Source organism: Opisthorchis viverrini, assembly GCF_000715545.1.
Source record: "Opisthorchis viverrini unplaced genomic scaffold opera_v5_217, whole genome shotgun sequence".
In the NCBI taxonomy this organism is placed as follows: Eukaryota; Metazoa; Platyhelminthes; class Trematoda; order Opisthorchiida; family Opisthorchiidae; genus Opisthorchis; species Opisthorchis viverrini.
In genome coordinates this window covers 320869-348079 of record NW_008751876.1, presented here as the reverse complement: position 1 = coordinate 348079, position 27211 = coordinate 320869, and the positions used below count along the sequence as shown (strand labels likewise).

General features: G+C 40.2%; 1 protein-coding gene across 1 annotated transcript in view; it reads right to left on the bottom strand.

Moving 5' to 3' along the window:
• The window catches only part of T265_08448 (hypothetical protein), a gene marked incomplete at both ends in the record, with an annotated part of 99948 nt that overhangs the window by 53648 nt on the left and 19089 nt on the right, over window positions 1-27211 (bottom strand). Inside the window, 2 exons of the mRNA XM_009174255.1 lie at window positions 4156-4194; window positions 18190-18256. Coding sequence (XP_009172519.1) covers window positions 4156-4194; window positions 18190-18256 — 106 coding nt within the window. The remainder of the gene's footprint in view (window positions 1-4155; window positions 4195-18189; window positions 18257-27211) is intronic.

Here is a 27211-nt window from a genome sequence, read left to right as displayed (position 1 = left end):
AGCCGCAACGACCTTGCTTCTCTGATAGCCCGAATTGTGAATATGTTGCTATTCCACTACAGTTGCGCCCTTAGTTCACTTGGATTGTCATGTTCGAAGGGGGTATGTTTTAAAGGTAGCATTTTCCAAATCATGCATCTATTTATTCTCAGTGTGTAGCCACGTAAGTTTTATGAGGTTCACTTTCAAATCCAATTCAAGTTCACGGTTCAGCTCGAATTCCCCATAATTTGTTCATGTGTTGCTAAGTTGCTCTTAATAGTTCCACTGCTAAGCAGATTTTGCTGAATAATATAAAACTGTATAAAGCTTCTTTGGATAGTCTTATAGAATACAAATACTTGCCGGAACAAATGCAAGCTGTTCACCTAGTATGCAGACGTCATTCATCTAAAATGTAGCGGTCACGTCAGTTGGAACAAGCCCGATGGGGGATTTTGGGACTAAATACTGGGGAAGAATGTCTAAGTATCATGACTCTAGATAAACTAACGCATGTCCAATTCTGTGAAAAATCTACAGCAGTTTTCACATCAGCACGTAATCATAGGATCTTATCCATAGTGCCCCTAGTATCCCAGTGTCCCAGACAAACGCCGTAAACGCTCCAACTATTTGAGGAACAAACCACACAGCCACGGCTAAACTTTAGATCACTGGGTTGAATAGCTACGTCTAAATTGTGCGTGGGTATATTATACACTAAGTTACACCTGTCCTTTTGGCTGTATGCATACCTTCCTCTCTCCAAAATCCGTATAACACTATAAGCCGCACATGGCACTTTGTGCCAGTAAATCCAGCCACCTTACCGGATCGTAGTTCGCAGTCAGCCTCTACTCACGCCGGTGAATTTTCCAGTCAGTGTAGAGCTAAATCCGTCTTGGTAGGAATATTTGCAAACAATTAGTGCGGTGAAAATGTCGAAAAATATTTGGCAGCTTATGGTCTCAATAAGCAACAAACAAACTGTCCAAAAAGAACCATACTTTGAGCAGGTGTGGTGGACAAATATTTAAGAATATCAAAGCAGATACAAAACATAACAGGTTCGGTTAAACTTGAAAATACAGAGTCTAAGTATGCGCATCATGAACAGAAAGACAAGCAGTGACAAAGAGCATGATAAGACTTGTGCATCTTGGAAGACTGTATTTGTAGGTGGTAAATATCTAAGAAAATAACGCACTAAGATTCAAGGTGAAAAAACTAGCAAGGACTTTATTGTGTAGGGTGAGGACCTTGCGAGCCTTTCAGGCACAATGAAATCAACCATGAAGAACAGTTAGACACCTTCCCACACCTCAGTTTATCCCGATACAACCTGACGCTCGGCAGCAATCTGGCCTTCATTGGAAAAATGTGATCAGATGCCATGAAGATAAACCGTTTCAAAACGGTGTTTACACGGTTTCATCGAGGTGTGCAGTGCTTTTCAAGCTAAGGGAGGTCCCTAATGTCAGGTTTGTCTAGTCCCTGCCGGTGTCAAATTTACATACCTTTGACATGAAATTCCAGCAACAGGAACCATTGAGTTTACGTCTTCTACAAGTCATCGGGTTGGGCTAAAGCCACCTGTAAATTTGAAAAATGCTGAAATCCAAGCAGCTAGTTTACGCTACAGAGCACTAAAAATTCCATAGACCAGATGATTTAGAATGTGGGGGTTTACTGGTCTAGGTTTTCAAAGGACGGTTTTCAATAAATAGTCTCTTTTCAAAACTTTTCATAGAAAAATAGTCGATTGTTTGGGAACCAAACCGGAATTTACACGTTCGCATTTTCTCATAATATTGTCCGTCTATCTGGGGAATAGCCAAATAAAACAAAAAGAAAGTTAGTGGAAACTATAGGATGAATCTTAGATCCAGCCTTCAAAGATGCACGCACATTAGAGATTGGATTGCATATACTTTTAGTGGTAAGATTCTCCGAAAGAGTGGGGCACTGAGGCAGTATGAATTAAACTGCTGTGAGTAGCTCTTGACGTTTGCTTGAAACACAAAAACAACTAGTAAAACCAGACTGATATAACTGAACTACCTTTATCTTGAGTATTTTTCAAACAATTCAGCGCAGAGGAGGGCATTCTTGTAATATCTGTCTTCATAAACTTAAAGGACGTACCAAACCACTTTCGATATCTGTAAATATTTCTATTGAAAAAACAAAATGCATCACTTTCTCCACAAAGTCTTTTTTAGTGGTGCTTAACTGCAGTCGATTAGGTTGCGCAATCGCAACGGTACCACAATTTAAAATAATGGAACGGCCACTATTTCGGTTGAGCAACTTTAAAAACAAAATTTCTGACGTCCTTAGATTAGCTTGAAGACTTATATATAGTATATTTCTGACAAAATAAATAGCACAGCGCTTCTTTGAGAACTCGAGGTTAAAAGGGTTCGACCGTTTGGTCCCTTTTACTTTGAAAAATAATTTAGCTGGATATCACAGAAGGCACTCCAGTGTTTCTTTTTCTATTTTTACATCGGAATGATGCAAGAAGTTGGAACCAAGTAAGTGAAGCGTCACATCGAGGAAAACAGGACACTTGTTGAAAGCAATCTATTCATTAATAGCATAAAACCGCTGAGGGTCTATCTCTCAGCACTAGTTGTACAATAAAGCGTGAATCTAAACGTTCCTTAGAAAGTACTAAATAATTCGGAACGTAATGCAAAAGTTCAGGAATCGCTTAATCGGTATATCCTGAATGCCATTTGTGTGTTTCTGTGCACACTATCCTACCAAGAGCGTTTAGATGGCCGTCGAATACGACATAAAAGATTCACTTCTAACAAACATTAATCTGATGGAATGTACATTGCACCATTTTGAATTATATAAAAAGTGCATTGCCTCCTCATTTGATCGAGGAAAACGTTCAATCTCTGACCATAGCGGGAAGAATTTTTATCAGTTTAGATCAGAACAACATCCGTTATCCAATGGCTTCAAAAAGTAAATCTGAAGCCGAAAGAAAAATGAACAGTAGGTTTAAGGATTCATGTGGTATGCCCTTTACTCTGGGTAGCACCGATAACATCTTAGAGTTTTACGACACTTGTGTGCTCTTATCACATACTTAAGAAGCAATTTTTACAATACAAAAATCTGATCGATCTGTCAGTCTGGAAGCACTGATTTTGGTAGAATTGGTTTAGCAGAGAATCTGGCTAGATACATGGGAAGGACGGTCAGGTGGTTGGAGATAAACACAGACCAACAAAAGTGCCATTCTTAATCCTTACATCTGGAAGTTGACTTTAACTCGGGCATTCCTCTCCACGCAATCTGTCAAGTTAACACATACACCAGTCGTATCCGGGGGAGTTAGAATTTGGATTGTAAGAGTTTTCAGGTTTTTGGGTTTCTCAATCATGGGAACGGGTTCTTTCTGTCATCCATTGATATGATTCGACGATACACTAACCATGGTGGGCATGAGGCAGAGAATTGAATAATGGTACAAGTGAAACCTGTAGGGACGGCAACCATTTGACACATCCATCGACGGATTATCCACAGCAGTTGGTACGCAAGCAGCTTCTCTGGATGCTACCATGAGCGAAAAACGAGCAGGTTTAAAATATATTTATGTTGCACATTCAAACTAGTCATCCCAAAAAACGAGTGCCCCACGAAACTGTTTGTTGCATATATTCAACAGGGTTGAAAATGTTTTGACAAACTCTAGCCTTGGGTACCCAAAATTTTAGGAATATAAAATCATACCCTTTGTCCATAAAGCTTCCAATTACATTTCACGTAGTAGTCAAGATCTTCCATGGGAAACAGATTGACTCAGGTCCGGACTGACCGGTTATCAGATAGCTTCCAGACTGTCTACTCACAAAATGTTCATGATTGGAGACGAGAGGATTCACTGGAATCAGCCAAACTTCTTACACAATTTCAGTCTCAAGCCTGTGAAATATTCAGTTAGTTATTCTCCCAGTGCTTCTCAAACCTTACTCTGATTTTCGTATGCCTGACAGTGAAGGCCTTTGTCGGCCCGACGCGTGCAAATGGGGATACGGTTCTTCATGCAGTACGATAGATATTTAGGTGAGAAAACCTATTAGGACTTCCCAAAAACAAGTCGCATACATAAGTTGAATAGTTTATCCCAAACATGCGTGCCAAACACACCTGGGCCACCCATTTGCCATTGAATATAATCCAAAAGGCCTGATAATCAGAAGAAATAAATTCAGTTGCCAAAAGAATCATTACAGCCGGATCTTTGATTATACCGCTTAGATATGCTGGAAATTTTCTTAGCGCGCTTTGATTATACAAACGTCACTGAGACTTCAATAATATTTGATGACAAATTCTGCTCACCATATCTGACGTAACTCAAGGCAAAAATAGTACAGATTTGCGTAAATGGTTGATTTAAAACGTTTATCATTGCAAATGTCAGTTGATTAGAACATTTAAACCACCAAGATACGGCACCATCTTAATAAGCAACAGATGTGGTGACATATGGTAAGTATTATGTAAAACGTCTCTGTACTTTCAACGAAATTATCGCCATTATGTTTCCAAGATTTGGCTTAGCATCTGTACACAAATTTCATTCTCAATTTTATAGAAAAGGATTCAGCTTGAGCCCCTCTCTTCGTATACTTTTTTAAACCTGTGTAAACAAGCCTGATCAATTATCACTCAGGTGTGCTCAATTGACACCTCCCTCCAAAGGTTACTCCATAGGCTGATTCATCGTGTGGATCTCCGATTTTCAAAAATGAGTGAGAATAAGAAACGAACCGAGGGAGAGCGAGAAGGAAAGAATGTGATATTTAAATTCATTCAGTTTTGACAATCACTTCTTCGGTTGGCTCACATTACAGTGTGTGAAGGGACCTAATGTTTGCGTACAAATATAAGCAACGCTAATGATACGAACTCTACAAATCCTATAATTACATACAAGTGCAAAATGTCTGTCCTTTTGAGTTGTTTCATTTGAAAGCAAGCGGCGAAATGGTTTTGTCCAGTAAAATACATACCTTGGTTTCCCCCCTTGAATGATTTTCCGACCATTATGACTATGGTATCTATGTCTAAAGTGTATTTGCTGACTAGATGCATAGTACCTGTTTTGTACGTTACCCCTAAATAACCCTAGATCTGTTCAGCGTCTGTTGTGATGTAATTTACGTTCCCATTTTGTGTTAGGTGTGCGTGCATAGACTACTCATAAGCTAATGTGTTTCATGCATCCAGCTACTAAAACCCTGCTTCTGCCTTCCGGCCTATCCATTATTTCACCCTTGTTTCTATTTTGTTTGCATTTGGAACTTAAAATATTTGCTACCCAATGAAAAAATAGAAAATGACAGAAAATGCTGGGCTAAAGTTCGCAATTTATCTTTTGCACTGCTGACAATGCAGAAAGCTAGGAATCACAGAAGTGACAGTGAGCAAAATCAAACTTACACTCTGAACTTATTTACAGCTTCACTCAAGGTTTTAGGCCGGAACCAGTCCGTGTCTTCCAGCTGTGTGGTTGGGAGTTGAGGCTATGCAACTTAAACAAACACCAATATTCTGGCTCACATAGTATTTGTGAGTACAAGTGAGTGCAATTCACAGTACTTTCGGTACTTTTAACTATCAGGTTTCCTTAATGAGGATGAATGTAGATGTTAAATACAACAACTGTATTTTAATTTTTTTTTCAAAACATGATCCACACACATACAGTCCGACTTAATCTATAACGCTTTTGACCTGGATGGCGAGAGTACCATGGAATGGCTACAGTCTACTAGTCTAATGAAATTTTCTTGGTTTTCAGTTATGACGGTTATGCCCGACTCATCGCTAGACCATATTTAAGAAAGCAACTGAGGTTTAGCCCTGACTGTGTGCCATCGCACGCCGTGATTCCGTCCCGATGTTTGCCTGTTAGGATCCTTTTAGGTTTATTCAACAGTTCAAAGAATCTTGGAGTCAACCAAGTCAGAGATCTGCTTACTTGAAAGGTCTTTCTGTTATTTCCAGTGAGTATGTGATAGGACTCGAAATTTTTGGAAAGATGCAGATAAAGCCACTCCGCTTTTGAACTAGATGCACAAATTTTCTAACCTCCCATTGTAGTTTTTTCTATGCTGCCGTAATTCTGACAACGACGTATTTTTCTCAAATGATTCCTCCTTGAACTTCTGCTTTGTCCACTTTCTTGTATTTGCTAATCAATATATTTACAGCGTTTACTTCACTTTCGAGAATTTTGGCCTTCATTCAAGTTTTTCTAGTCCTTATGTTTGCGACATGTGAACTCGACGTGACCCAACAGCGATCAGTGCGCAAGCCGGTATGATGTTGCCGCGCTGAGCTACAACACGATTAATCTACCTAAGAGTGTGATCGCAATGGAGCAGCAAATCTGTGATGTACCGAGGAAAGAAGCCAAGTTTCACGACTACCGACTAACATCACAAAGGCAACCTGAATATGTATAGTGCAATATCTCGTCGTATCCATGTATAGCAGCTTCAACAGTTAGTTTACACGGTTCATACGTGAACCGTGACTTGCAAGTCACAAGTGGAGTGTAGTGAACGGCACGATTGTGGTAACCTGAAGATAACGGTACGTTGTCTTTGGGGGACTACTCAAAGTAAGAAAAGTGAAGACCAGTTGTTCGGCATTCTCAGTCTTTTTGGACAGGAGCTACTTCGGGAATAGTTTGAGTTGAGGTTTCTTTATCCTCACGAGGACAAACAATGCAGAGAGTCTTATCTAGCTTGTATGCACTGTAAAAAAACAAAGTAAATGTTTAGTTGTGTGAACCCTAAACTCGTGGCGGGAAAATTTGGATTTAGGGAACAGCTATCCAACAACATTGGATTTCAAGCCTACTTAGTCGATTGTAGGGTAATCATTACATTCAAGTCGGAAGTATGGTTTAAAATGTTGGCAAATGTAATACCGTACAGTATATCCAGCTATTCAGTCTTTTAACAAATCCTCATGAACGTGTTTTCTCCTTTCGCCTCGTATATGGCCCCTTTGCGTTGAACTAAGTAATGTAAAATTCCAACCCACATATTTTGCGTGACATATTCAGGCCAGGACTAAATACGTAGCCAAAGGTACTTTTCACAAGTGTTTCTCGGGCATCCAAAACCAGTGACTGTGAAGTTATCACATCATAATCGTAGACAAGGAAATTTCTCAAAAAGCTTCATGGACTATTTACCAGTAGTTTGATTGCTAAGGCTAAACTAGTTGAATCAGCTACATTTCAATATGTCTTACATAGTGTTGAGTTTACATATTGCCCAGCCTTGAACTTCGGCTGGTGATATTTCAATTTAAACCTAAAGCCACCGGTCATGCGGTGCTTAACTGATGGGTACCTATCCATAAAAGATGCACAGCAAATATTTCCTGCCAACAAAAAAGACCTCAGCTTTTTCAAATCGCTGTATCTGGTTTCGGCTTTTCTTGATTAAATGTAAAAAAATTAGGTGACTTGTGTGCAGGGGATTCAGTTCAACGTGGAAAATAAATGCTGACTAAATTAATTAATCGAAATATTCGAATGAGTAAACTAGTGCATTCACTGTTTATGTGAATTTGATAATAGCATAATCTTATTCGGGCCATGTAGTTAAATTACACGCTTATCCTGGCTACCCGTTGGATTTTCTCTTGAAGTCTTTTACTAGTATGAATGTCGTATTTAGTCTGAATAATACAGCGTTTACTATATAGTCCATTCACGATTGCGACTTGTGTTAACAACGAGCCGACCTACTCTGGAGAGAGAAAATGCAGTTCCCAGTTCGTTCTTTAGGCGTGCGCTAAACCAAAAAATTAATATTCTGATTTGTCAGAGCTCAGTTAAAACGTTCGCGTGAAGGGACAAAGGTGAGCATATTAGCACGTTCAGTACAGACATTTGTTGAAAACGAGGAGGGATGCCTATTATATAGATTCTTGAAAATTCCGACAATAGTTTCATTGTTTTTTCAGAATGTCACTGTCAAATTCTTGAAGTTATGGAAGCCGTTCGCCGACTTACAATTTGTCGAAGTTCTGGCGGAGCTTTTTTACTACACAAAAATGTAGATGACTGACGTTTCGTTGCCGAATGTGACAAAATAATGAAAGGAAAAGCCGACGGACTTGACTTTGCAAAACCGTTTTTCTACCAACGAGCAGGTGAACAAAGTTGAACGTTCGCTTTTCCGACAAACACCACGTATATTTCTTATGTTGCATAAATATGTCAATTCAGCGAATGAAGCTACATTATTTTATAGTAGAGGAGGAAGCAAATACCTTAGTGACTCGTGGCAAAAATTGTTGGGTAGGCAATTCGTGAATTTCGTTCTTGGTGACTATTGGTGAATTTGTTTCAAGAATTGGGTTAAATTGATTAGGCCGAAGTGGATTAACTCCTTACGACCAAACATTAGTCTTACAAATAACAGATGAGGGCTATGAGGAAAAAAGCCCAAAGCGGATTTTTTGAAAGTAAAGCCTTTGGCATACGAAAGCATTCACAACTTCACCAAAACCTCATCCAAAACGGTAGGAACTTGAAAAAAATCTTCTCTGCTTCCCCGAAGCTTAAAAACATGATTATTATCAAGTGCAGTGTACTCAACAGATTCGTCAAAGTGGATGATGATTTTTCGGACACAAGTTTTGTCCGCGTTTGTTTTCTTTCGCCGTTTTTTCTCACAGGCAGAGTATCCACTGGCTATTCTTGAATATGAACACCTTTAGCTGAGCGGTTTGTGCCAGCGACAGACAAAGGCCATTATGATGGAATTTGGGATGCTCAGTAGACCATAAAATACGCATTCCGATTCCCGATGGCTGAGGTTCCATCTTAAATTACTTCCGTTTAGGTGACTTCAGGTTGACGGCCATTTTAGGGATTTGCGTTTATGTTAAACCTTAGCCAAGGTTTCTCGAGAAAGTATAGTTTCACGTATAGATGTTTTATTTTTGGATATAATGAGGCTATCCTTAGTTAAGTTATGACAACAGAAATCCCTCCTAAACTTCATTCTGACCATTAGCAAGAAATACTCGGGCAGAAGCACCAGAATGTGTAACCCAGGTATATGTTGGCTTTGAGACTGGGTATATGAGCAGTATATATAAGCAATGCTTTCATAAAGGAGAAGGTCTCCCTAAGTGTAAGCCGGTGTCTCAAGGGGGATAAACTGTGTTTCGAAAATGTTGTGCAAATCATTGCATCATTTGTAGCGAATTTTCTCGCCAGCGCCCAAACAAATTGTACATTAGTCGTTATGGCTGAGGAGTTGGGCTTGGTGTTTTTTGCAGCTGCCTGTTAGTCGTATTTGGGAAATGCTGTTGAATTGTGTCCATGAAATCATGTTCAGACAACTTATATAGGTGATACCAGTTTCACACCTGAGTCATGATGGCCAACACAAAGTTCCCGTGTTTTTACATCTTACGACGGTTCGCTGAGCTTAGTTGTTAAATGATCAAGTAAGACGATATTTGCTTAGTCAAACCGGATTTTCAAGCACTCACATTTACTATTGATGTAAGGAAGAAGGCCTTCGCTGCGGAGTTATTTATTAGAAAATACTAACTGACCGGTTACAGACTATTGGACGGGGGAGCAAAACTCTCATTTGCATCTTATTTACAAAAACTGGACACCCATCTTATCCTGAACGTGTCTTCTTCAACTTTCATTACTATTCATTGACTCCAATCAATGATTTCTCAAATCCAATCAAATGTTACATAGTGACTGCACAAATTGCGCAACAGATCTCCCCTTCTCAAGAGACGCAAGGGAAAATTCCAAGAACAACACATATTACTCACATGCCTCCCCACCAGTAGTATCACTGTTACACTGGTACCTGGCATAGTCCTTAATCACTGCACCCAACAGATGGTTCGTTTACAATTTATCTCGCTTCCGTTCAAAAATGAGGTATAACAAAATGCATTTTTCTAATCCAAAGCGCGATCAGCTTCACATGGTCTATTACTGGTTTTACTAGTTTGGCCAAGCTTCACGAAACCATTTTTAAGGGCACAGTTGTTTGCACCAAGGTCGATGCACTGCTTTTTCTGCGAACATGAATGCTTGAACACTGGCATCAATGAAGGATCCGAATTACAGGGATTTATCAGTCAAACGGCAGTTGTGCTGTGCGACTAAAGTTCATTTTGGGTAAAAACTAAACTTTCAAGTAAAAAAATGAATGATTACTGTATGCGGTTGATCCGGACAAACGAAACAGATGACGAGTAGGACTACAGATCATTTGATCGACAGAAATTACTCAAGCATTACAGTTGACTCGCTCAGCGTGACCCACCAAGTGCCTCCAAATCTTTTCAACGTCGCTAGGTTAATTGTCTTTAGGCCGGCGCCAACCAACCATGGATCATGAGGGCGTCACGTGAAAGCAGTCACGCTAATTTTTAACTTTACCTTAGTCATCCAGTCAGGCCGTATTCAAATGTTCCATTAAGCAACTCAATTTGAAACTGCATATGTCAATTGAGACCAACTCCGAAAGCAGTTTTGTGAAATCTTACGCGGTGTTTCCTTCAAGAGTGTGAATTCAGACTTTTTTCTGGGAGGGTTGTTTCCCTATTTATTCGGTTTGTTACTCTGTCTTTAAACTTTGTTGCATGCTTTTCCCGCTGTCTGAGATGAGATGCATGAATTGGCCTAATGAGTTTGCGTTCCGCCTGATTCGCTTGCAAGGCAAATTTGGGTTTGTTATGCTATGCTGCTATGTAGCATGGTGTTACTTTATTCTTTCTGCTACGACAAAATATGCATGAGAACCAAGTAATCGTTTTTCACGTATGCCGTTTTAATGGCCCATTCGGTCGCTGATGGAACAAGGCACCATCTCGCGCACAGCAGGAGGATAGCAATCAGTTGATAGGCGATTGTGTTTCAAGTGACATTTCAAATTCACTTTCACGTGCATTCCCATTTTATGTGCGGGGAATTGTATCAGTGGTCACAAACTGAATTCATGGAGGGAACGAGCCTGCAGTTCAGCTGAAAAGGATAATTGCTCACTGAAACAGTATAATGGACATGTTACAAAATCTCTTAATGAATTCCTGGATGTTTACCCGAGTCCAATCTAATTCAGTGTCCAGTTATGCGAGCCTGCAAAATGAGTGTGTGAAATGAGAAAAAGTTGGTCATATTAGGAACGCAGAATATAATAATTATGCTACGGAACCTGTAGCCGTTTTTAAAAGATCAAACCAAGATCCAGTGCAATGAAACACATTACTTCGTTCAACATATTTACGAATATGTAGATACAGGGCCTTTTTAAAATTCCTGTCCTAATACGTATTACTACTCAATCGGTGTAGAATTTGCCCGTTGTTCCTCATAGTCGTTTAGGATGGGGATTAGTCCATCAAGACAAGAGTAATAGATTATGACAGACCTTACTAAGAGGCCTATCGTAGAAGAAGCCTGAGCAGTGCCCTTATCACCATGTTTGGAGCTAGGCAACGCGACTTCTTTGACGATAAATGGGCTATACTATGACAGTAACTGGTAACGAGACTGGCGACTCTAGCATGGAATGTCTCACTATTTTGCACATATGTGCATAGGAGAGGCGTGGGGAAAAAGTTGCAAGTGAACGGAATATATGTCCAGATGTGAGGAAGAACCAAATCATTTACCATCAGGCTACCACCAGCGTAACTGATCTGGCAGAAACACCGGTGATGAATAATGCAGAAATGAGTGCCTACTTCATGCACAAGTCGCACTCTGGTGTGCGGAAGCGGTTTGCCCAGATGCAACGTTTAACTTGGCCTGGCAACAACGGACGTGTTTGCAGCACACTAGCGTGAATAAATGAGGGAGAAGCACACAGCTAAGCAGTGTGTAGAATTCGCTATAAGAGAATGTTGTGCTACACCGTGAGAGTGAGTTAATCACACACCCGACCGGCCGGCTGGCACCGAACAGCAATGTGCTCAAAATTACAACCAAGATGTCGCGGAATCTGAACTTCCCGTTGTGCACCGAGGTGACATAATGCCTTACTTAGAGGTAAAATTCAAATGAACAAACATACCTATCTCGCAAAACCCCAAAATTGCAACCAAATCGTTGCCCAGTGGGTTTCAAGCGTGTCACGCTACATGACTGGGAAGTCCTGATTGGCGGGTCAATCGATCGTCACAACCAGGACAGTTACTGGATCGTCGTTCGATGAGTCAGGCACATCAATCACATCGCCCACGTGTGAACACGTTCGCTTGTTCAGACGTGATAATTCAGATGCGTCCAACGTGCGTTGGTGGAGTAGTGGTTACACGCTCGCCTCGCATGTCCAGGGTTCAAATCCCGGCACGGCCATTGGATATGCACTGCTGATGAGCTCTAATAAGAGCGAAACTCGAGTCCAGTGCTTCCCTTTGGTGTGGACTCACCGGAATAATTACGCCAGAACAGGAACACGGCCGTTCAAACGATAATGGTGTGGCTATGAGCAAACATACCTATCCCGCAAAACCCCAAAATTGCAATCAAATGAAATAATCTAATATCCCCATGATGTATTACAGCGGAGAAAAAAATCGCTGAGGGCTACGGTGGCGGCTATTGACGATATCATTTGAATGTTTGCAAAAACACCAGAAAACTCGGATTGTGATTTAAGTGTTGAGTAGAAGAACTTAGTAGGACGAACCAAGAAAAAGCTTAGTCACCAACAAAATACACATTTCAGAGACCGCTTATTTGTTCGCCGTTGACAGACCAATGAATGTCACCAAATTTCATAAATTTGTTACGCTTGTATTTTCTCTCCAGAGCATTATGTCGCAGTGATTTTAGCCTATTATGGAAACGAATGGTTAACAACGTGCGCTTACGTGCTGGTTACTTTGATCCAAAAAAGACAAATCAGCTGATCATGTCCAAGAATATCATCAATGGCATGTATACGCTGCACGGAGGAAGCAAATGAAAACGGTATTTATGTAAACTGGAATCTTGGTCGTAAAAGTTGTTACCTAAATATCTGCCCCTCAAATATCGTTATCGTTTTTCCCAGAAGTTTTAAAAACTCATGGACATATAACTGTGTTCTGACTTTGTCTACAATTACACACTCTTGTGATATTTTAAAACTAAACAAGCTATCATTGCAAAGTACCAGGCATTGGCACTGAGCGTACAATAAAGCAGAAAACTCCTTCTTTCACCCCGTTATTGGTGCATAACGAAGATGAACTGCTATTTCCTGTGCAATTTGCAGCTCAGGTTCAACGGTGTTTTGTAATCACATCGTGAAAACGTCCCGTCTCGGTTTACCTGAAACCATTCAGAGTAGCCTACCAAGGCACAGGAATGTATACTATCTCAGTACCACATATCAAACGATGCGGCGGCATTAGTTTTCACATCGTTTAGTTCCTCACAACTGACGATTTCTTATGTCGCCCAGCTCGTGTTTGTGGCCATGAGAGCGAAATTTATTCTGGGATCACACTTTTTCTAGTCCCACATGGTAACAACCTGATTGCTGTTCTTCTCGTGCAGGTGAATGCAGTCCCAGCGTGATTCGATAATACATGCTGTAGTTCCCATGGTGTTTACAACTTGGACTTTGCACCATTGCCAAAATGGTGGAGGTAGGTGTGTTCGATTGATGGGCTAGACTTTAGGCATTAAATCCAACCTCTAATTATAGTGGCTAGACTGTCTGATACTAGCAGCGAACGAACCTATACGGACCCTAATTTTTAGCGTGCAGTCGTAACCTTACTTCAGCCTGTTCCTAGACTGTGACTGTTCCATAGTCACCAGGAGTTGCTTTTCAGCTTTGAAAAACACCATTGCTTACCACAATGAAGCATTAACCAACAATCTGTTCTATTAGCTGCTTTAAGCTGTGTTCAGTGATGGTGAGAAGTATGAAATAGCTGTCCAATGACCTGTCGAGCGGTGAACATCACTGCCGCTGGGCAATTTTGCTTCAAAAAATTGGCCTCGTTCTGATATCGATGGGAATACCTCGATGGTCTTCAAAAGAACGTTTAAGTTTCTTTCCGGTAATTTGCTTCCATTTTCGACAAGCACATGTGGTGGACTGCTTATCACAAACAGAAAACCTCTCTAATCCTTTCTCTTAAACAACAATTTCCCTGAGAACATCAAGACACATTTGGCGGAATTTCAAAGCAGCATAAGTATTGTTTTTGGTTTTTATCAACTGTCCCACAATTTCTGAGTGGAGTTTCTGTGCTAAAACCACAAGTCATCAAAACTTGGTATTCTTTCGGTTATCAGTTTTCTGATAGCGCTTTCTGACAAGATCAGTGCCATGCAAGCCAGGAGATTGAATTCATTCACAAGAGGTGTGAAATTGGGGTTTGCAAAAGATGTTTTTCACACGAAGATAATTTAGATAGATAACTGCTGCGCAGGTGTGAATTGACAGGTTGTCTCAACAATGTATGTATTCTTCTGAACACAACGGGTAAAACTAACATTGATCAAATGGTATCAAAGTTGAAGACACCTTAGAAAGCTAGAATTTGATGAAAGTTGCAAAATGAACAACGTTTCACTAGGCTGTCGGCTGACAGCTGGGCTAAACTGCTAGTCTGTCGGGTGCAGACTACGTGTACTGGTTTTATATGATTGAGTTAGGCGGGTTGCAACTTTGGTCGGAAGGAACTCACGCGACATGCAAGTCACGGTACATACTATCGGTCCGCTTAGTTCAATGAATATTCCCGCATCACAATGGTAGCCACGCCTTGCACCTTTTCAGGTTTCAAGTGGGACACCGGAAAATGTTGATGCCATATAGAGCCATAATGGGGTAATAAAAGAGAATAAAGGCACCCGCATATCTAAATACAAGTTATGTGAACCCAAGTTTTGGATACTTCTTGTTGCAAAAACATTTTACCTTCACCAGTGAAGATAAACAATAGTTTATCAGCAAAAGAACTCGGCCCAAATGGATATACAAAATATTAGGATGTTATTTTGGACATCAGAAAAGCGTCCTGAAGATTGAGAACTGCGCTCGGTCTTGTTAAGTGCTAGCTAACCCAGGAAAAATAGCTTCTTAAGAAGACGGATAATAAAGAAAACCAAAGAAATATGTACGCAGTAAACTACGTGTTATGTCTTTTCGGAATCCAAGTTATCCAACTGCAGAGAACAGAAAATGCGGACGAAAAATAGCGTAACCAATAGCTGGAACAAATTAAAAAAAATCATTTAAACTACCCGGTACTTAAAAAGTCAAATAAGGTAACACATAGATCACAGTCTATCACGTTTATTGATGAAGCCTCTAAGATCCTTGGACTTTCGATCTATGTACATAGCTGGAACAATTAAAAAAAATCATTTAAACTACCCGGTACTTAAAAAGTCAAATAAGGTAACACATAGATCACAGTCTATCACGTTTATTGATGAAGCCTCTAAGATCCTTGGACTTTCGATCTATGTACACTTTCTGTACTTTATATTTTTTATGGACTCATTACGGGATCATATGTTTATTCGAATATCGTGACATGCAGCCCAACAACAAATTATTTCATTTTTCCGAACTTAGTAAGCATTGCAGTCACTTCTGAATGTTACTACGACATTTTTCAGACAAAAACTTAGAAGAACCCACTTACATTTCATGCGTTTCTAGAGATACCTTTGATTTCAACCCCCTGGGAGAGAAGTACCATTAGGGTGAATTAATCACCATCTGGGTAAGTTTGATGAATTCCGCGCTCTTTGATCAAAATTTCACATTATGTCAAAAAGATTTTTCGCTGCAAACTAGTCATAGTGGTGATTAACCAAAACCAGCCCTGTAAAATTCATCGCCGCCAGTCCTGTGCCCTAGATAAAAATATGGTTAGTTTAACGTCTTTTGAGTTACCACACTTCAGTTGGATACACTAACTTTGGAAATGATTTATCGCTAATTTTTTTGACCTATCCGCTGAGCAGAAACTCTGTTATTATGCAATTGTTAATGCCTGGTTTGTAAACAGAACGACGTTCGTTCAGTTTCGAGTACCCAGCTGCCATACCCCCCGAAGGAAGCACGAGAGATTTGGTACCACTAGATTTCTCAAGCCCAGGTAAGAGCAGATGCCTGGGTTGAATTTAGACCCTTCTGTCCGCAATGTATCTACCTAACCACTGGGCCATTCCAGTCTTCGCCAATTGAATTTTTGTAATTGTGTTGATTAGTGGTGAAAAAAACACGACGGTATGCGCCATGCGATGATTGTAAGTGATGGCCAGAAGCAGAGTAATTAAAATCACAAAAGACAAAAAACCAAGTATTTACTGGTGCCATTTGTTATGCCTTCAAACTACGAGAAACTGTCCAGTCGGTCAAGTTGCAATGCCATATGTGCATAAGTTAAAGCTGAGTTCAGCCAGCTACGCTACTGATTGTTGCGCGTAGGCCACTCCAGAACGACCTAGTAAGTAATGCATGATAACTAAGATAAGAAACGTTACACAATAAAGAAGTCCTCTTCAGTTTCGATGCAAAAAATGTGCACCATCTTCTGGGGATTATCAAGTCTTTAACTTAAAAACAAATCTTGTGCATTCTGACCAATAGGGTATTCATAGGCGCTCTAAGCTGCATCAATCGTTGCAAGCACTTTCGCTGAACACTTGGAGAAGAACAGACGATGAATTAGTCCCCACATTAACAAATTTTGTGATAACGGTAGGTTGATAAAATCCTTTCTGATTCCACAACGCGAATTTTGAGGTAAAGCTACATTTTCTGAACACTGTTAGCACCAACGTATTTTTTTGTAAAGTTGGAAGTGTGGACTGTTTGCGTCAGTTTCTGGACTGTCTTTTAAGATTCAAAGGTTCAGGTGTTGCCGAGATTTTGTGCCACAGACTCATTTTGCACGATACTAAATTGATTCTGGTGCCATCCTAAAATGGGACAAATCAACATAGGTTCATCACAAGCAGGGCCGACAATATACGTTTCTATGGGACCTGAAGAGCTACGGGGGTTAACAAAACCGGTAACTTTTAAATAAACGGCACTCGACTAAGTGCGGTTGTAAGTATTGCTGTTTTTTTACTACATTGACCCCTCTCCAGATTCTACACGATTTCAGGTCTCATCAATTAAATAAATTCCCCCCAATTTTTTACCAATTTTATTTCCCAATTCCACATTAACTTGCTCTTCAATATGTCGAAAGATCAGTACATTTGATATAACGTTCGAGGGGGATTTTAGTGTTCAAAACATATGTTATCAGAATACATATCAGTGTGATAATTCCGTCGTCTCTGATTTTTGATTACGTACAGTGATGCGAGAAATAAATTGTCGGGACAGATATGTAGGAAGCTCACATTTATTTACAGAGTAGCATCGATTTTCTACCACAACTTCTGCTTATATGTGAAAAAGAGGTCACACGGAGCTCAGGTAAATGAGTTAGGTGATGATCTTACTGAAGATTGTCTTGGAAGCCCTCTAGTTCTGTCCCGAACCTCCGATTAACTCGGTAGGATTGACAGGACTAGCCTTTCGTGCGACATGGTATTCTGCATTTTAATACAAATTGGTTAAGCCATTCCTGACAAAATTACCATGCCGTTTGATGGCAAAATATTTGGATACTCTCTTTCTAGTCACAGAACTTCATGCAACCCCGTGGTAGCCTACAGAACGTAGTAGTTTGTTTTCGCGCCTTTTCTTTCACTGTTGAAATCTGTAGCATGTGTATGGTGATATAAGTAAATAAAAAAGGAATGTCTCTTAGAGACGTTTTGTTTTGTTCTACATCCAGGTTGTCTTCTGAAAACAACCCGAAAAAATGTACCTTGATTATGACAGTAAGAATGACCCGAGGCTTTACTGGATCCTACTGGGACTTCTTCCAACTTGAGATCAGTGTATAGAATCTCATATTTGTTCCTATTAGCAGGAACTGTTAATCTGCTAACTCTAGTTTTACTGCCACACGAACTCGAATTATAACTGATTGCTGCCTTTGAGAGTTAATTGGTTCATTCGATTGTTGCGTAGCCTCTAACAAACACATCTATACCTAGTTGAGGCCTTTATCTGTTAGGTTACTATTATGCATTCTTAGTTATGTAAGCATGGCAATCGAGGCATACAGCTCACATACCGAACCAGACATCGACAACATACTGAGTACTTTGAAAGAAAAAGCAGCCCAGCTATTAATATCGCATCTGTAAAAGAAGAAGAAATTAGTAAACTCAATTATATAGTCCATCTAAAGTCTAATTAGATAATCGAAGCGGTCATCCATGGAATAGCACTTCTTCTTGATTGGGATTTCTCAGGTATATCTAAAACGCTTCCAAAATGCAATGTTCAATTTCACGGTTGGTGCGCTTGACGTCTGTTTTGAATTATGTAAGGAAAACAAACGTTTGAAGAAAAGTCCTTCGCGAACACAGCCATTAGGAATAACGTACATTTTTATCAGCAAACTCTTACCAGAATTGTGCCATGTGTAGTGTCACTAGTTTATTTGACACGGTGAAAAGTTAAAATGAATCCCTGGAAGCCTGTTTTGGGAATTTTTAAAAAAATTCTCAATTGTCTCTACCAGAAGTCAACAGACTGACGATTCATAAGACTTCGCTTTGGCACGCCATGCTGCTCAAGGGTAGTCTCTAAATTTTGTTTTTCAACGAAGGAGGTAATAGCTACCTTAATTTTTCATGCACCCTCTTCATGAAAAACACCTTAATAATGAATGCGTTCTTGTTGATTCGCAAGATTGTGGTGCTAATCTTCACACACTCAGATTACGTACAATTGAGCTGACGGGATTTTAGATCAAAGGAACTTGAGTCTGAAGCTGTAAGTATTTGTAATGAAGCGGAATTGAAATTTTACAGTTTTCAATTCTGTCCTTAACCTCACTTTGACGACTGAATTATAAAATCCGTGTGGATATTTGTTGGGTTGTAATGAATCAAAATATAACAGAATGTCTTCCGTTGGCAAATGACCACACGCTTCAAAGCATACGTTTACACTGTAAGCTGACAATGGTTTGATGTTGCCAGGGTCAGCTGCACAGAAAAGCTCATTACGTTTCGAATAGTTCGGAAAATCGCGAGTGTTTTACTATACGACAAACATCGGTGACAACAAGAATAGCTCATTACCAGCTTTTCCACACCAATGACAATTATTCCCAAGGGTTTGTCTGCTACTGCAGGAAGGTTTGCAGTGGGATGAAAATATACTGCCTATGAAAGGTGGAAGTGATCAGTTCCAGTTCAAATCGGTCGGTGTAGAAATACAAATTTTCGGGGAGCCGATTGGGAGTTGTATTTGAGGGCAGATGTCAGGATGCACCCAACAATTACAAGGAGGGTTTCAAAGCACTGTATCACTTGTATAGAGTAAATGAACAGGATATCTCTTTTATATCTAGTTAGGTCTTATCAAGAATATGAAGCTAAACTTGCCTTACATTCTTCGTATGTTTATTGTTCAATCTTTGTAAACCATGCTCGCTTTCTTTTCAGGTCTGTAAGCGAGCAAACGATTTCAAATAACAACCATAATGTACATCACACTCAGTTTCTCGATGCAGATTTAAGGCTTATAAAACCATACTGTGTCCTATCAAACTCTTCCATGATCCCGTTAAACAGACTAATCGTCATGTGGTGTATAACGTGAAAAATATAAGTTAGAAACATAACGTGGTGAAATAATATATTTTAGTACGAGGTTTTAATTTTTCCGGGCAACTATTTTAGGGATTAACCCGGTAGTTTGAGCGGATATATCCCTGAAAATGGCGGATTGTGTAATCCTGTTTCACTGATTTACGTTTTTACTTTAAACGTTTCATATGCCGTGTCTTAGTGACACAAATATGGAACACCAGTGCTGTCCAATTTGCTTTCCGTGTAGACAGTGAGCACTGTTGGACCGCCTCAGTGCATTCCACTCTCAGGTAATATTTTCTTTCATACAAAGCTTATATCAACATTCACCTTAAATTTCTTTGCACGAGTATACGGAGAACCTTGCGTGCGATCTGCTGCACCCATCCGTTATGTCAGTTCATTTTATTCCTTAATGATGGAATATGATAAAAGAACATGTGTGAGCAGGAGAGCGTATCTAATATGACATAGCATGTCAAAGCCGGATGTTGGATCCAGGAAAAGGACAACAATCGTTGTACTGAGTTTCTTTTTATTTGTGCGGACATTCGAATCAACGGCCGGACCAGATTGTCCTAGTGTAAGCGAAGAATTCGTTGTTGACGATCAGCGGTGATAAACGGTCGAGTATAAAGTGTGGGTGTCAAATTTGGACAATGGGTAGCCTTGTTAAATTGTTTAAGGTGAAAAGCTACATGTGATTACTTATGAAAATCCAAGCATAATTTTGACCATTTCTCAGGGGATCCAGGCAATCTTAGTTAAATCTTCGCAACCAGTGTGTTTCACAGAAACAGCCTTCATTATTAACCACACTCAGCAAAACTGAACACTAAGCTTCACTCGCAAAATTATTTATAGCTAAAGTGACATCGTACCTGTGAAAGTAAGATGGCCGTCTCTGCCGATTTATTTATTAGAAAATGCCAACTGAACGGTTACAGACTATTGGACAGGATAGCAAAAGTCTAATATGCAACTTGTTCACAAAAACTGAACATCTATCTTCTCTTTGAGCGCGTCTTTTTGAACTTTTCTGGATATTCATTGGCTTTTGCTCAAATCCAAACAAATGCTACGAAGCGAATCCACGAATTCCGCAATAGATCACATTTTCCAAGAGACGGGAAGCGGATTGACGGAAAAACATACGATTCGCATGCCTGCCCCATCAGTAGTATCACCGGTATATCTGTATTACATTATCCAGCTGATAACTTCCTGACCGGCAACTTCTCCCTGAGAATCAACTTGTCTTTTTAAGGGTGAAATTGTTCATTCCCCACACATTTATTCCCGTTAAAGAGAAAACATTTATTCCGCTTGCTTCCGAAAAAACTAGCTTTTGGACCAGCAATCACCAAGTAGATGGGCTGGATTTGAAACGTCATGTTGAAAGATTCCCATGAGTAAAACCTGTGATTGGACTTCCACATGTTATCTCTTTCATACATCTATGCCAATTAAGCTGGTTTCTTATGCGGCTTAACTACTTGTGTCAACGGCGTTGGGGAATTACTGCATGAACCGCTTGCTGGAAAGTAAGATGTTAGGAGCCAAACAATTAAAATTTATCACTTGAGGGGAACGAAAGGGACGCAAATGTTGACAAGAAAAGCATTGAAAAAACTGTATATCTCAAAGTTGTTTATCCATTGGGATTCTAACAGTTCTCCAGGCATCAATGAACGCTAACCAATTTTATGGTGAGTGATTTCATTTGGAAGTTACGGCTGAATTCATCACACACAAGTAACACATCCATATATACGGACGTTTATTTTTTTACAAAGAAATTGCATACTGAAGATTTTATGCCCAAAATTGGATAGCTTATTGAACACCTGAGGTTGCGGTTAGACAATCCATTCCCACAATGGTATTTTAAACTGTGGAAGAACTCTGACGATGAATATTCCGCTTACTGTCCCGGTTTATGTAGATGTGACAAACATGACTAAGCTTAGAAACGAATAAACTTCTAAATAGAACAAAAATTGAATCCCCTGCTTGATTTCAGTGTAAGCAAGTAGCATCGAGATTGGCGGACATGGTGACAATAGCGCAACAGCGACTAATTAGTGCTCAGACGTAGTCAGTATACCAGTTGCAAGTGGAGGACAGAATCGTTTGTTGTGGATATTGCAAGTAGGCACACGAACACGTGTATAAGATTTACACTGGTTTATTTCCGGAATTCTTATTGCAAAGACTGTAAGGCAACAGCTTAAGCAAGTGATGTGACTGATGAGAGGTCTTCCGTGGAAAGGAGTAGAACTCAGCTGTGACTGACCACCTTACTCAGGTTTACTTGATTTCGTGCCTAATTGTAACGTCTTTCCCAAAGCTTCAGCAGGTTGTATGCTTTGGTGTGATAAGAGAAATAAGCGTATCCATTGGTTTTTATCACTAGGGTCTAATAATAAAAAACAAGAGGTAAACGTTCAGCTGTAACCCCGTTTTGATGCACAGCTGTTGTGTTACCCCATGGACAAACCACAGCCGAGTTACTACCAGCTTTCTCAAGTACAGATAAGAGCAGTCAGTATGTGGACTATGGACCATCCTCATAATTTAAGAAAATTACAACAAACGGATATTTTTGTAACGAGATTCGCATGTACGATAAATCAATGTTCCGCATCACACGTGTCACCTCAAATTTATAATGAAGAAAATAAAGTAGGAATAAGACGTACCGCTGGCATGTCACGAATATTTTGGTTCAATTTAAGTCAGCTCCCGATAATTCTACATTACGTTCTTCATTATATACAATATTGAGTTGCGCCCTAAACCCTTTAGCAGCACAACGATCAATGGGTCGGAAGCCCAGTGGGTTTCCCAGTCGTAAAATTCGGTCACTGAAACCGCCTACAATAACGCAGCCGACCCACGATACATTCTTGCCTATGGTTTACCAAAACGAAGCCACAACGACATGGGCGCGCATTGCCATGTAATAGAGGAAGGAGTTAAGCAGCGTTGAAAGCCATGAAATAAACCGGCGTGTAAAAAGTTCTTAGACTCTAAAGTACTTGAACTCCAGCCAATTTATTCTAACCTGCTACTCTTACTCGTGATTGGACCAAATTTCTCAAAAAAGGAAAGCAGGCAACAGTTGGCTAACTTTCATTTTTGTGAGGTACACGAGGTGATGTTGCCGTGAGAGGGAGTGTGGGCATGTGTGGCATTACCATGGGAGTTTGGTGCATGATGGCGCATTTCGGCTGAGTACCTTTCCTGTGCATCCGGAGTAATTGGGTGGCAGTCCACTGCGCGCAGTTTGGTTGGCCGTATCTCGATTTGATGATTCACTATGCATCGGTTCAGCTTTTATCACTTGCGAAATGTCGACATGACGGACTAACGAAACATCCACGCTCTCCTTTCAAATAGCTTAAATACGTCAATAAAAATTGGAAGGAAGCATTCGATTGGCCTTTTTGGACGAAAAATAACCGAGCCTATTTTGATATCATTGCATTTTCTGTCCATTTAGATAGGTAGATGGCGTCGGGTCTGAGTAAGGTGATCTTGTTCTTGAACCGTTGTTGCAGCCTGTTTGGTTTTCGGCGTATAAATTTCGACAGGCTGGGCACACAAGCATCTCGTCATAGTTTTACTACTACTCACTCACAAATTCTTCAAGTTTGGTGGTTCCCGCATATGCAGTAACTTGCGTTTTAGAGTATACACTCTCTGGCCATCACAGAGACAAACAAGATGAGCTTGAGTACCAAAAATTCCTTCTGTTCTGGTCCAAGTGGTACAATAGCAGCTCAACCCAAATACAACTGCAAATTATACAACTAGATGAAACTTTGTGCCATACCGACTGTGATGTAGTGCCATCAAAGTCTGCCCTTGCTTGCTGAGTACAACAGACCGCTAATGAAAACAAGTTACTGCCATAACCGGCGATATCTCTGTATGTTCATTTTTAGAATCTGACAAGTGCGTTTGCACCAACTGACATTAGATGCAACCACCCGCGATGGATTTGGCAGCAGCCCACATGAACACTTTGGTCGCACATGTCTGGTAATCCAAAGGCTGCCGCGTCTTGTTTTGCTTGGGTCGGCATTGCATGAATCTGAAGGGTGTTTGTCCGATTGGATTCCCGTTATCAATCGCCTTGTGCACTTTATCTGGTAGATTATTCAAACTGCTTCTCTAGCTGTGCTGATAATAGATGCCTTTTGATTATATTCCTTTGTTTGTAGACTGACTTGTGTTCTGTACCGCCAAAGGCAGTTCTAAGACACTTTGGGAGCCATGGATGTAAACATGCCACTGAGCTCAATTGGTACAATGGCAAAAGCCTGATGCAGCTGTGTATTCAGCATAGACCGTTTCTTCGCAGTACGTACTTCCGAAGCAACCGGAAGAGTTTGCTCACATCGTTCTCCTTACATTCAAGTCAACGGACGGTGCATGCGCAACAACGCAATATTAGGCTTAGGTTATGTAGACCGCGAAATGACTGTCAGGTGTTCAAATCACCTCTGTGGATAATCATAAGCCTGCTCCTTATGAGTTCTTTTAGGGGACATACAAGATGAACACCAAACTGTTGTACTTTAGAATGGAGTAAAACTAGCAACTAACACTCTTTTGGGAAAACTTTCGTCTAAAATCGAAAGCAGTATTTAAAATGCAACTTTCTGGATGCTCTGCATAAGGACTCTCTAACCACACATAAATTTAAAATTTTAACAAAACTGTAAACTTGCTCAAAGCTAAAATACGTACTGCTTTCTTCTTGAAGCACAAAGCTACTTACTAGACCTCAGGAAAGTCTGCGCGCATTAGGATTTACGGGTCTATGAAATTAACTTAGGGGATTTGTGAAAACTGCTCAAGCCGATAGGTACAGTAAGCAACGATAAAAATATCCCCCCTACCCCACAAAACTGCTCACTCTGTTGCTCTGACCACTTCCAAAAGCAATTATCCTGATTTATGACTCAAAATGGAGCCATGGATAGTAAACTTGGAAACTACAAAGACCGGAAATAAGCAAATGAACTCACCCTTCAAACATCACCACGTTGCTTGTCTTAACGGACTCACAACGGTTCTGCTTAAGGACAAAGTTCAAATCGCAGATGTCACTTGATCAACTTATCTGTCTCAAACTCTTTGGATTATCACAAAGGTTTTTGAATAGCATACGATCTCTGCCGTAAATTGACGGCCACCCAATGCTTTCTCACATTCAGTACACCTCCATTTTTGCTCAGTTTCTCCATCTATGAGGTGCTAATATAAATTTTGGAGAGAAGCCCTGGAGTTCATATGTCGAGAAATAAGATATGTAATGTACATATCATGGTATTTCAAGTTCTGGAAATCTGTAGAGGGAGCAAAATGTACTGTGGAGCCTCCGAACAACGGAAGGCCCATAATTTGAAACCGAGGTCAGCCTCTGGACTTCCACTGACTAGGTTTGGGAAAACTGACAGTATTCCGGCTGCGGTTCTTCCTTCGGGTGGCAAGGCGGCTAAACGCCACAGATGAAAGTTTTTCACCAGAGTTTGTTCGGCATGTCTTGCGTCCACATAATGCAGGATCATCATTCGAAGACAATACTGCTTGAAAAAGCTGCTGGGAATTCGTGGGGAGCACTGAGAGTCGCGCAACACTATATGTATTTTAGAAATTATATTGAACGGCGATAAAACGACAAGCGAAGTCGTGTCACAAATGTCTTATCAGCTTGCGCCATTTGTGGCGCCAGACAGGCGTCTCATTGAATACAAAAGTACTCAAGTGTCAGATGACATTTTTAGCTCTTTTGGAATATGGCTGCTAAACTGTGACAATCCGTGTAGAAAAACTTAGGAACTGACTGCAGTTGTCTCAGAACTACAAGTGAATTAGGATAGAATCAGTTGGGTTAGGCAAATCTGCTATGCAATTATCAGGAAACGGATCTGTGATGGACCAAATAATATTTCCCACCTGGAATACCATCCAACTTACATGCTGAGATGGCTTGGTTGAGTTACTGTCAACCAAGAAGGGCATTGACTCCCATACTAATTTTCGAGTAGAGGAAACTTGGCGTTAGAATGAATTTTACACGAGAGAATGTGGTGAAATTATGGAAAACTTTCTGGATGGGACATACATCGGCATCTTCGAGGCTGAATGGGGACACTGAGAGTTAGAACGACCAGCTGATGTTTTTCCTGCTCCCTGCTGCTCATCGGATTCTCTGGGGCGTAGGCATGTTTACGATTTGTGGGTCCATTTCTCTTGTTGCTATTACAACGTTTTATTCAAATAAGTAACTTCTTTATACGACAGTTAAGTGCTAGTCTTTCTTCAGAGTTCAAATATCGTTGAAAACGACGATTGTTTTGGCGTAATCTGAAACTAATTTGTGAGCTGCAGCCAGTTTCATGGTGTATTTTAGTCACAAGTGAAGCGAGAAATCTTTATGTGTTGTTTATTTATTGCTTCTCTCCTATGCCGGAGATCATGTACAAAATCATCAAATGTAGAATTTGGTTCAACTGTAGATATATTAAATTAAACTTCCACTGAAAATCGGACGACAGAAACTAGCACCAAACAAAATTGCAGCACACAACCTGAAAACTTATTAGCTGTTTTTGCAAATGACCACTCAGAAATATATTTAGTAATAAATCAGTCGTTCAGATTGAACCAAAGACGGCAAGCGAAGCATTTCAATGACAAACCCCTGTAAATCTTATTTTTTCATTTTGATTTTGCTGATATAAATCAAATTGTAGAGTTGGTAGGCCGACACTGTTAATTAGCCACAGCCAATCTTCTCCAGTCGTGCGGTTCTTCTTAACATAGTCTGTAAAATGTATATATGTACACGTTGCCTCACTTGATGCACAGGGCGCAATCTGAGCATAACTGTTTCTGACAAACGACACTTAGGCTTATCTCTGGTTATACTACTTCGACTGACCTTCGGCATATGGACCGTCTCACGTTCTTCCGGCAAAATAATCGAGATATCATCCACAACCTCCAAAGAAATTTCGGTCAACATGAGAATAGTATCATATGCCAAGTAAAACCAGCTTATCTTTTCAACCCGAGTGCTCTCGAGCTCCTAATAATGTGTAGAATAAACTAAGCTAAGCGAATTGATCGCCGAATAAAAAAGTGGCGTCTGCTCTGTTATGTTGCAAAATTGCTGGAAACATGACAAGCAGTTTTTTGAAAAGTGTAGACAAGTTTTGCAGCTCTAGCTTTGCGTGAAAAAGCTATAAGTGCACGTCCTGGTGTTATTGTGCTCATGTTATGATGAGACGCTCGCATTATTCTACTAACTTTTATATAAATCAGCACTCATTTTTGACTTTGAGTACCAGCCTCACCTGATTTCTCGTGTGCTTTTTTGTCCAACCCCAAAGGTGTTGAACCCACCGAGTATCGGCTTGTAAGGTTTCATATCTATTGGAAACCACCAAGTGGTTGACTTGGGAAATTTTACCT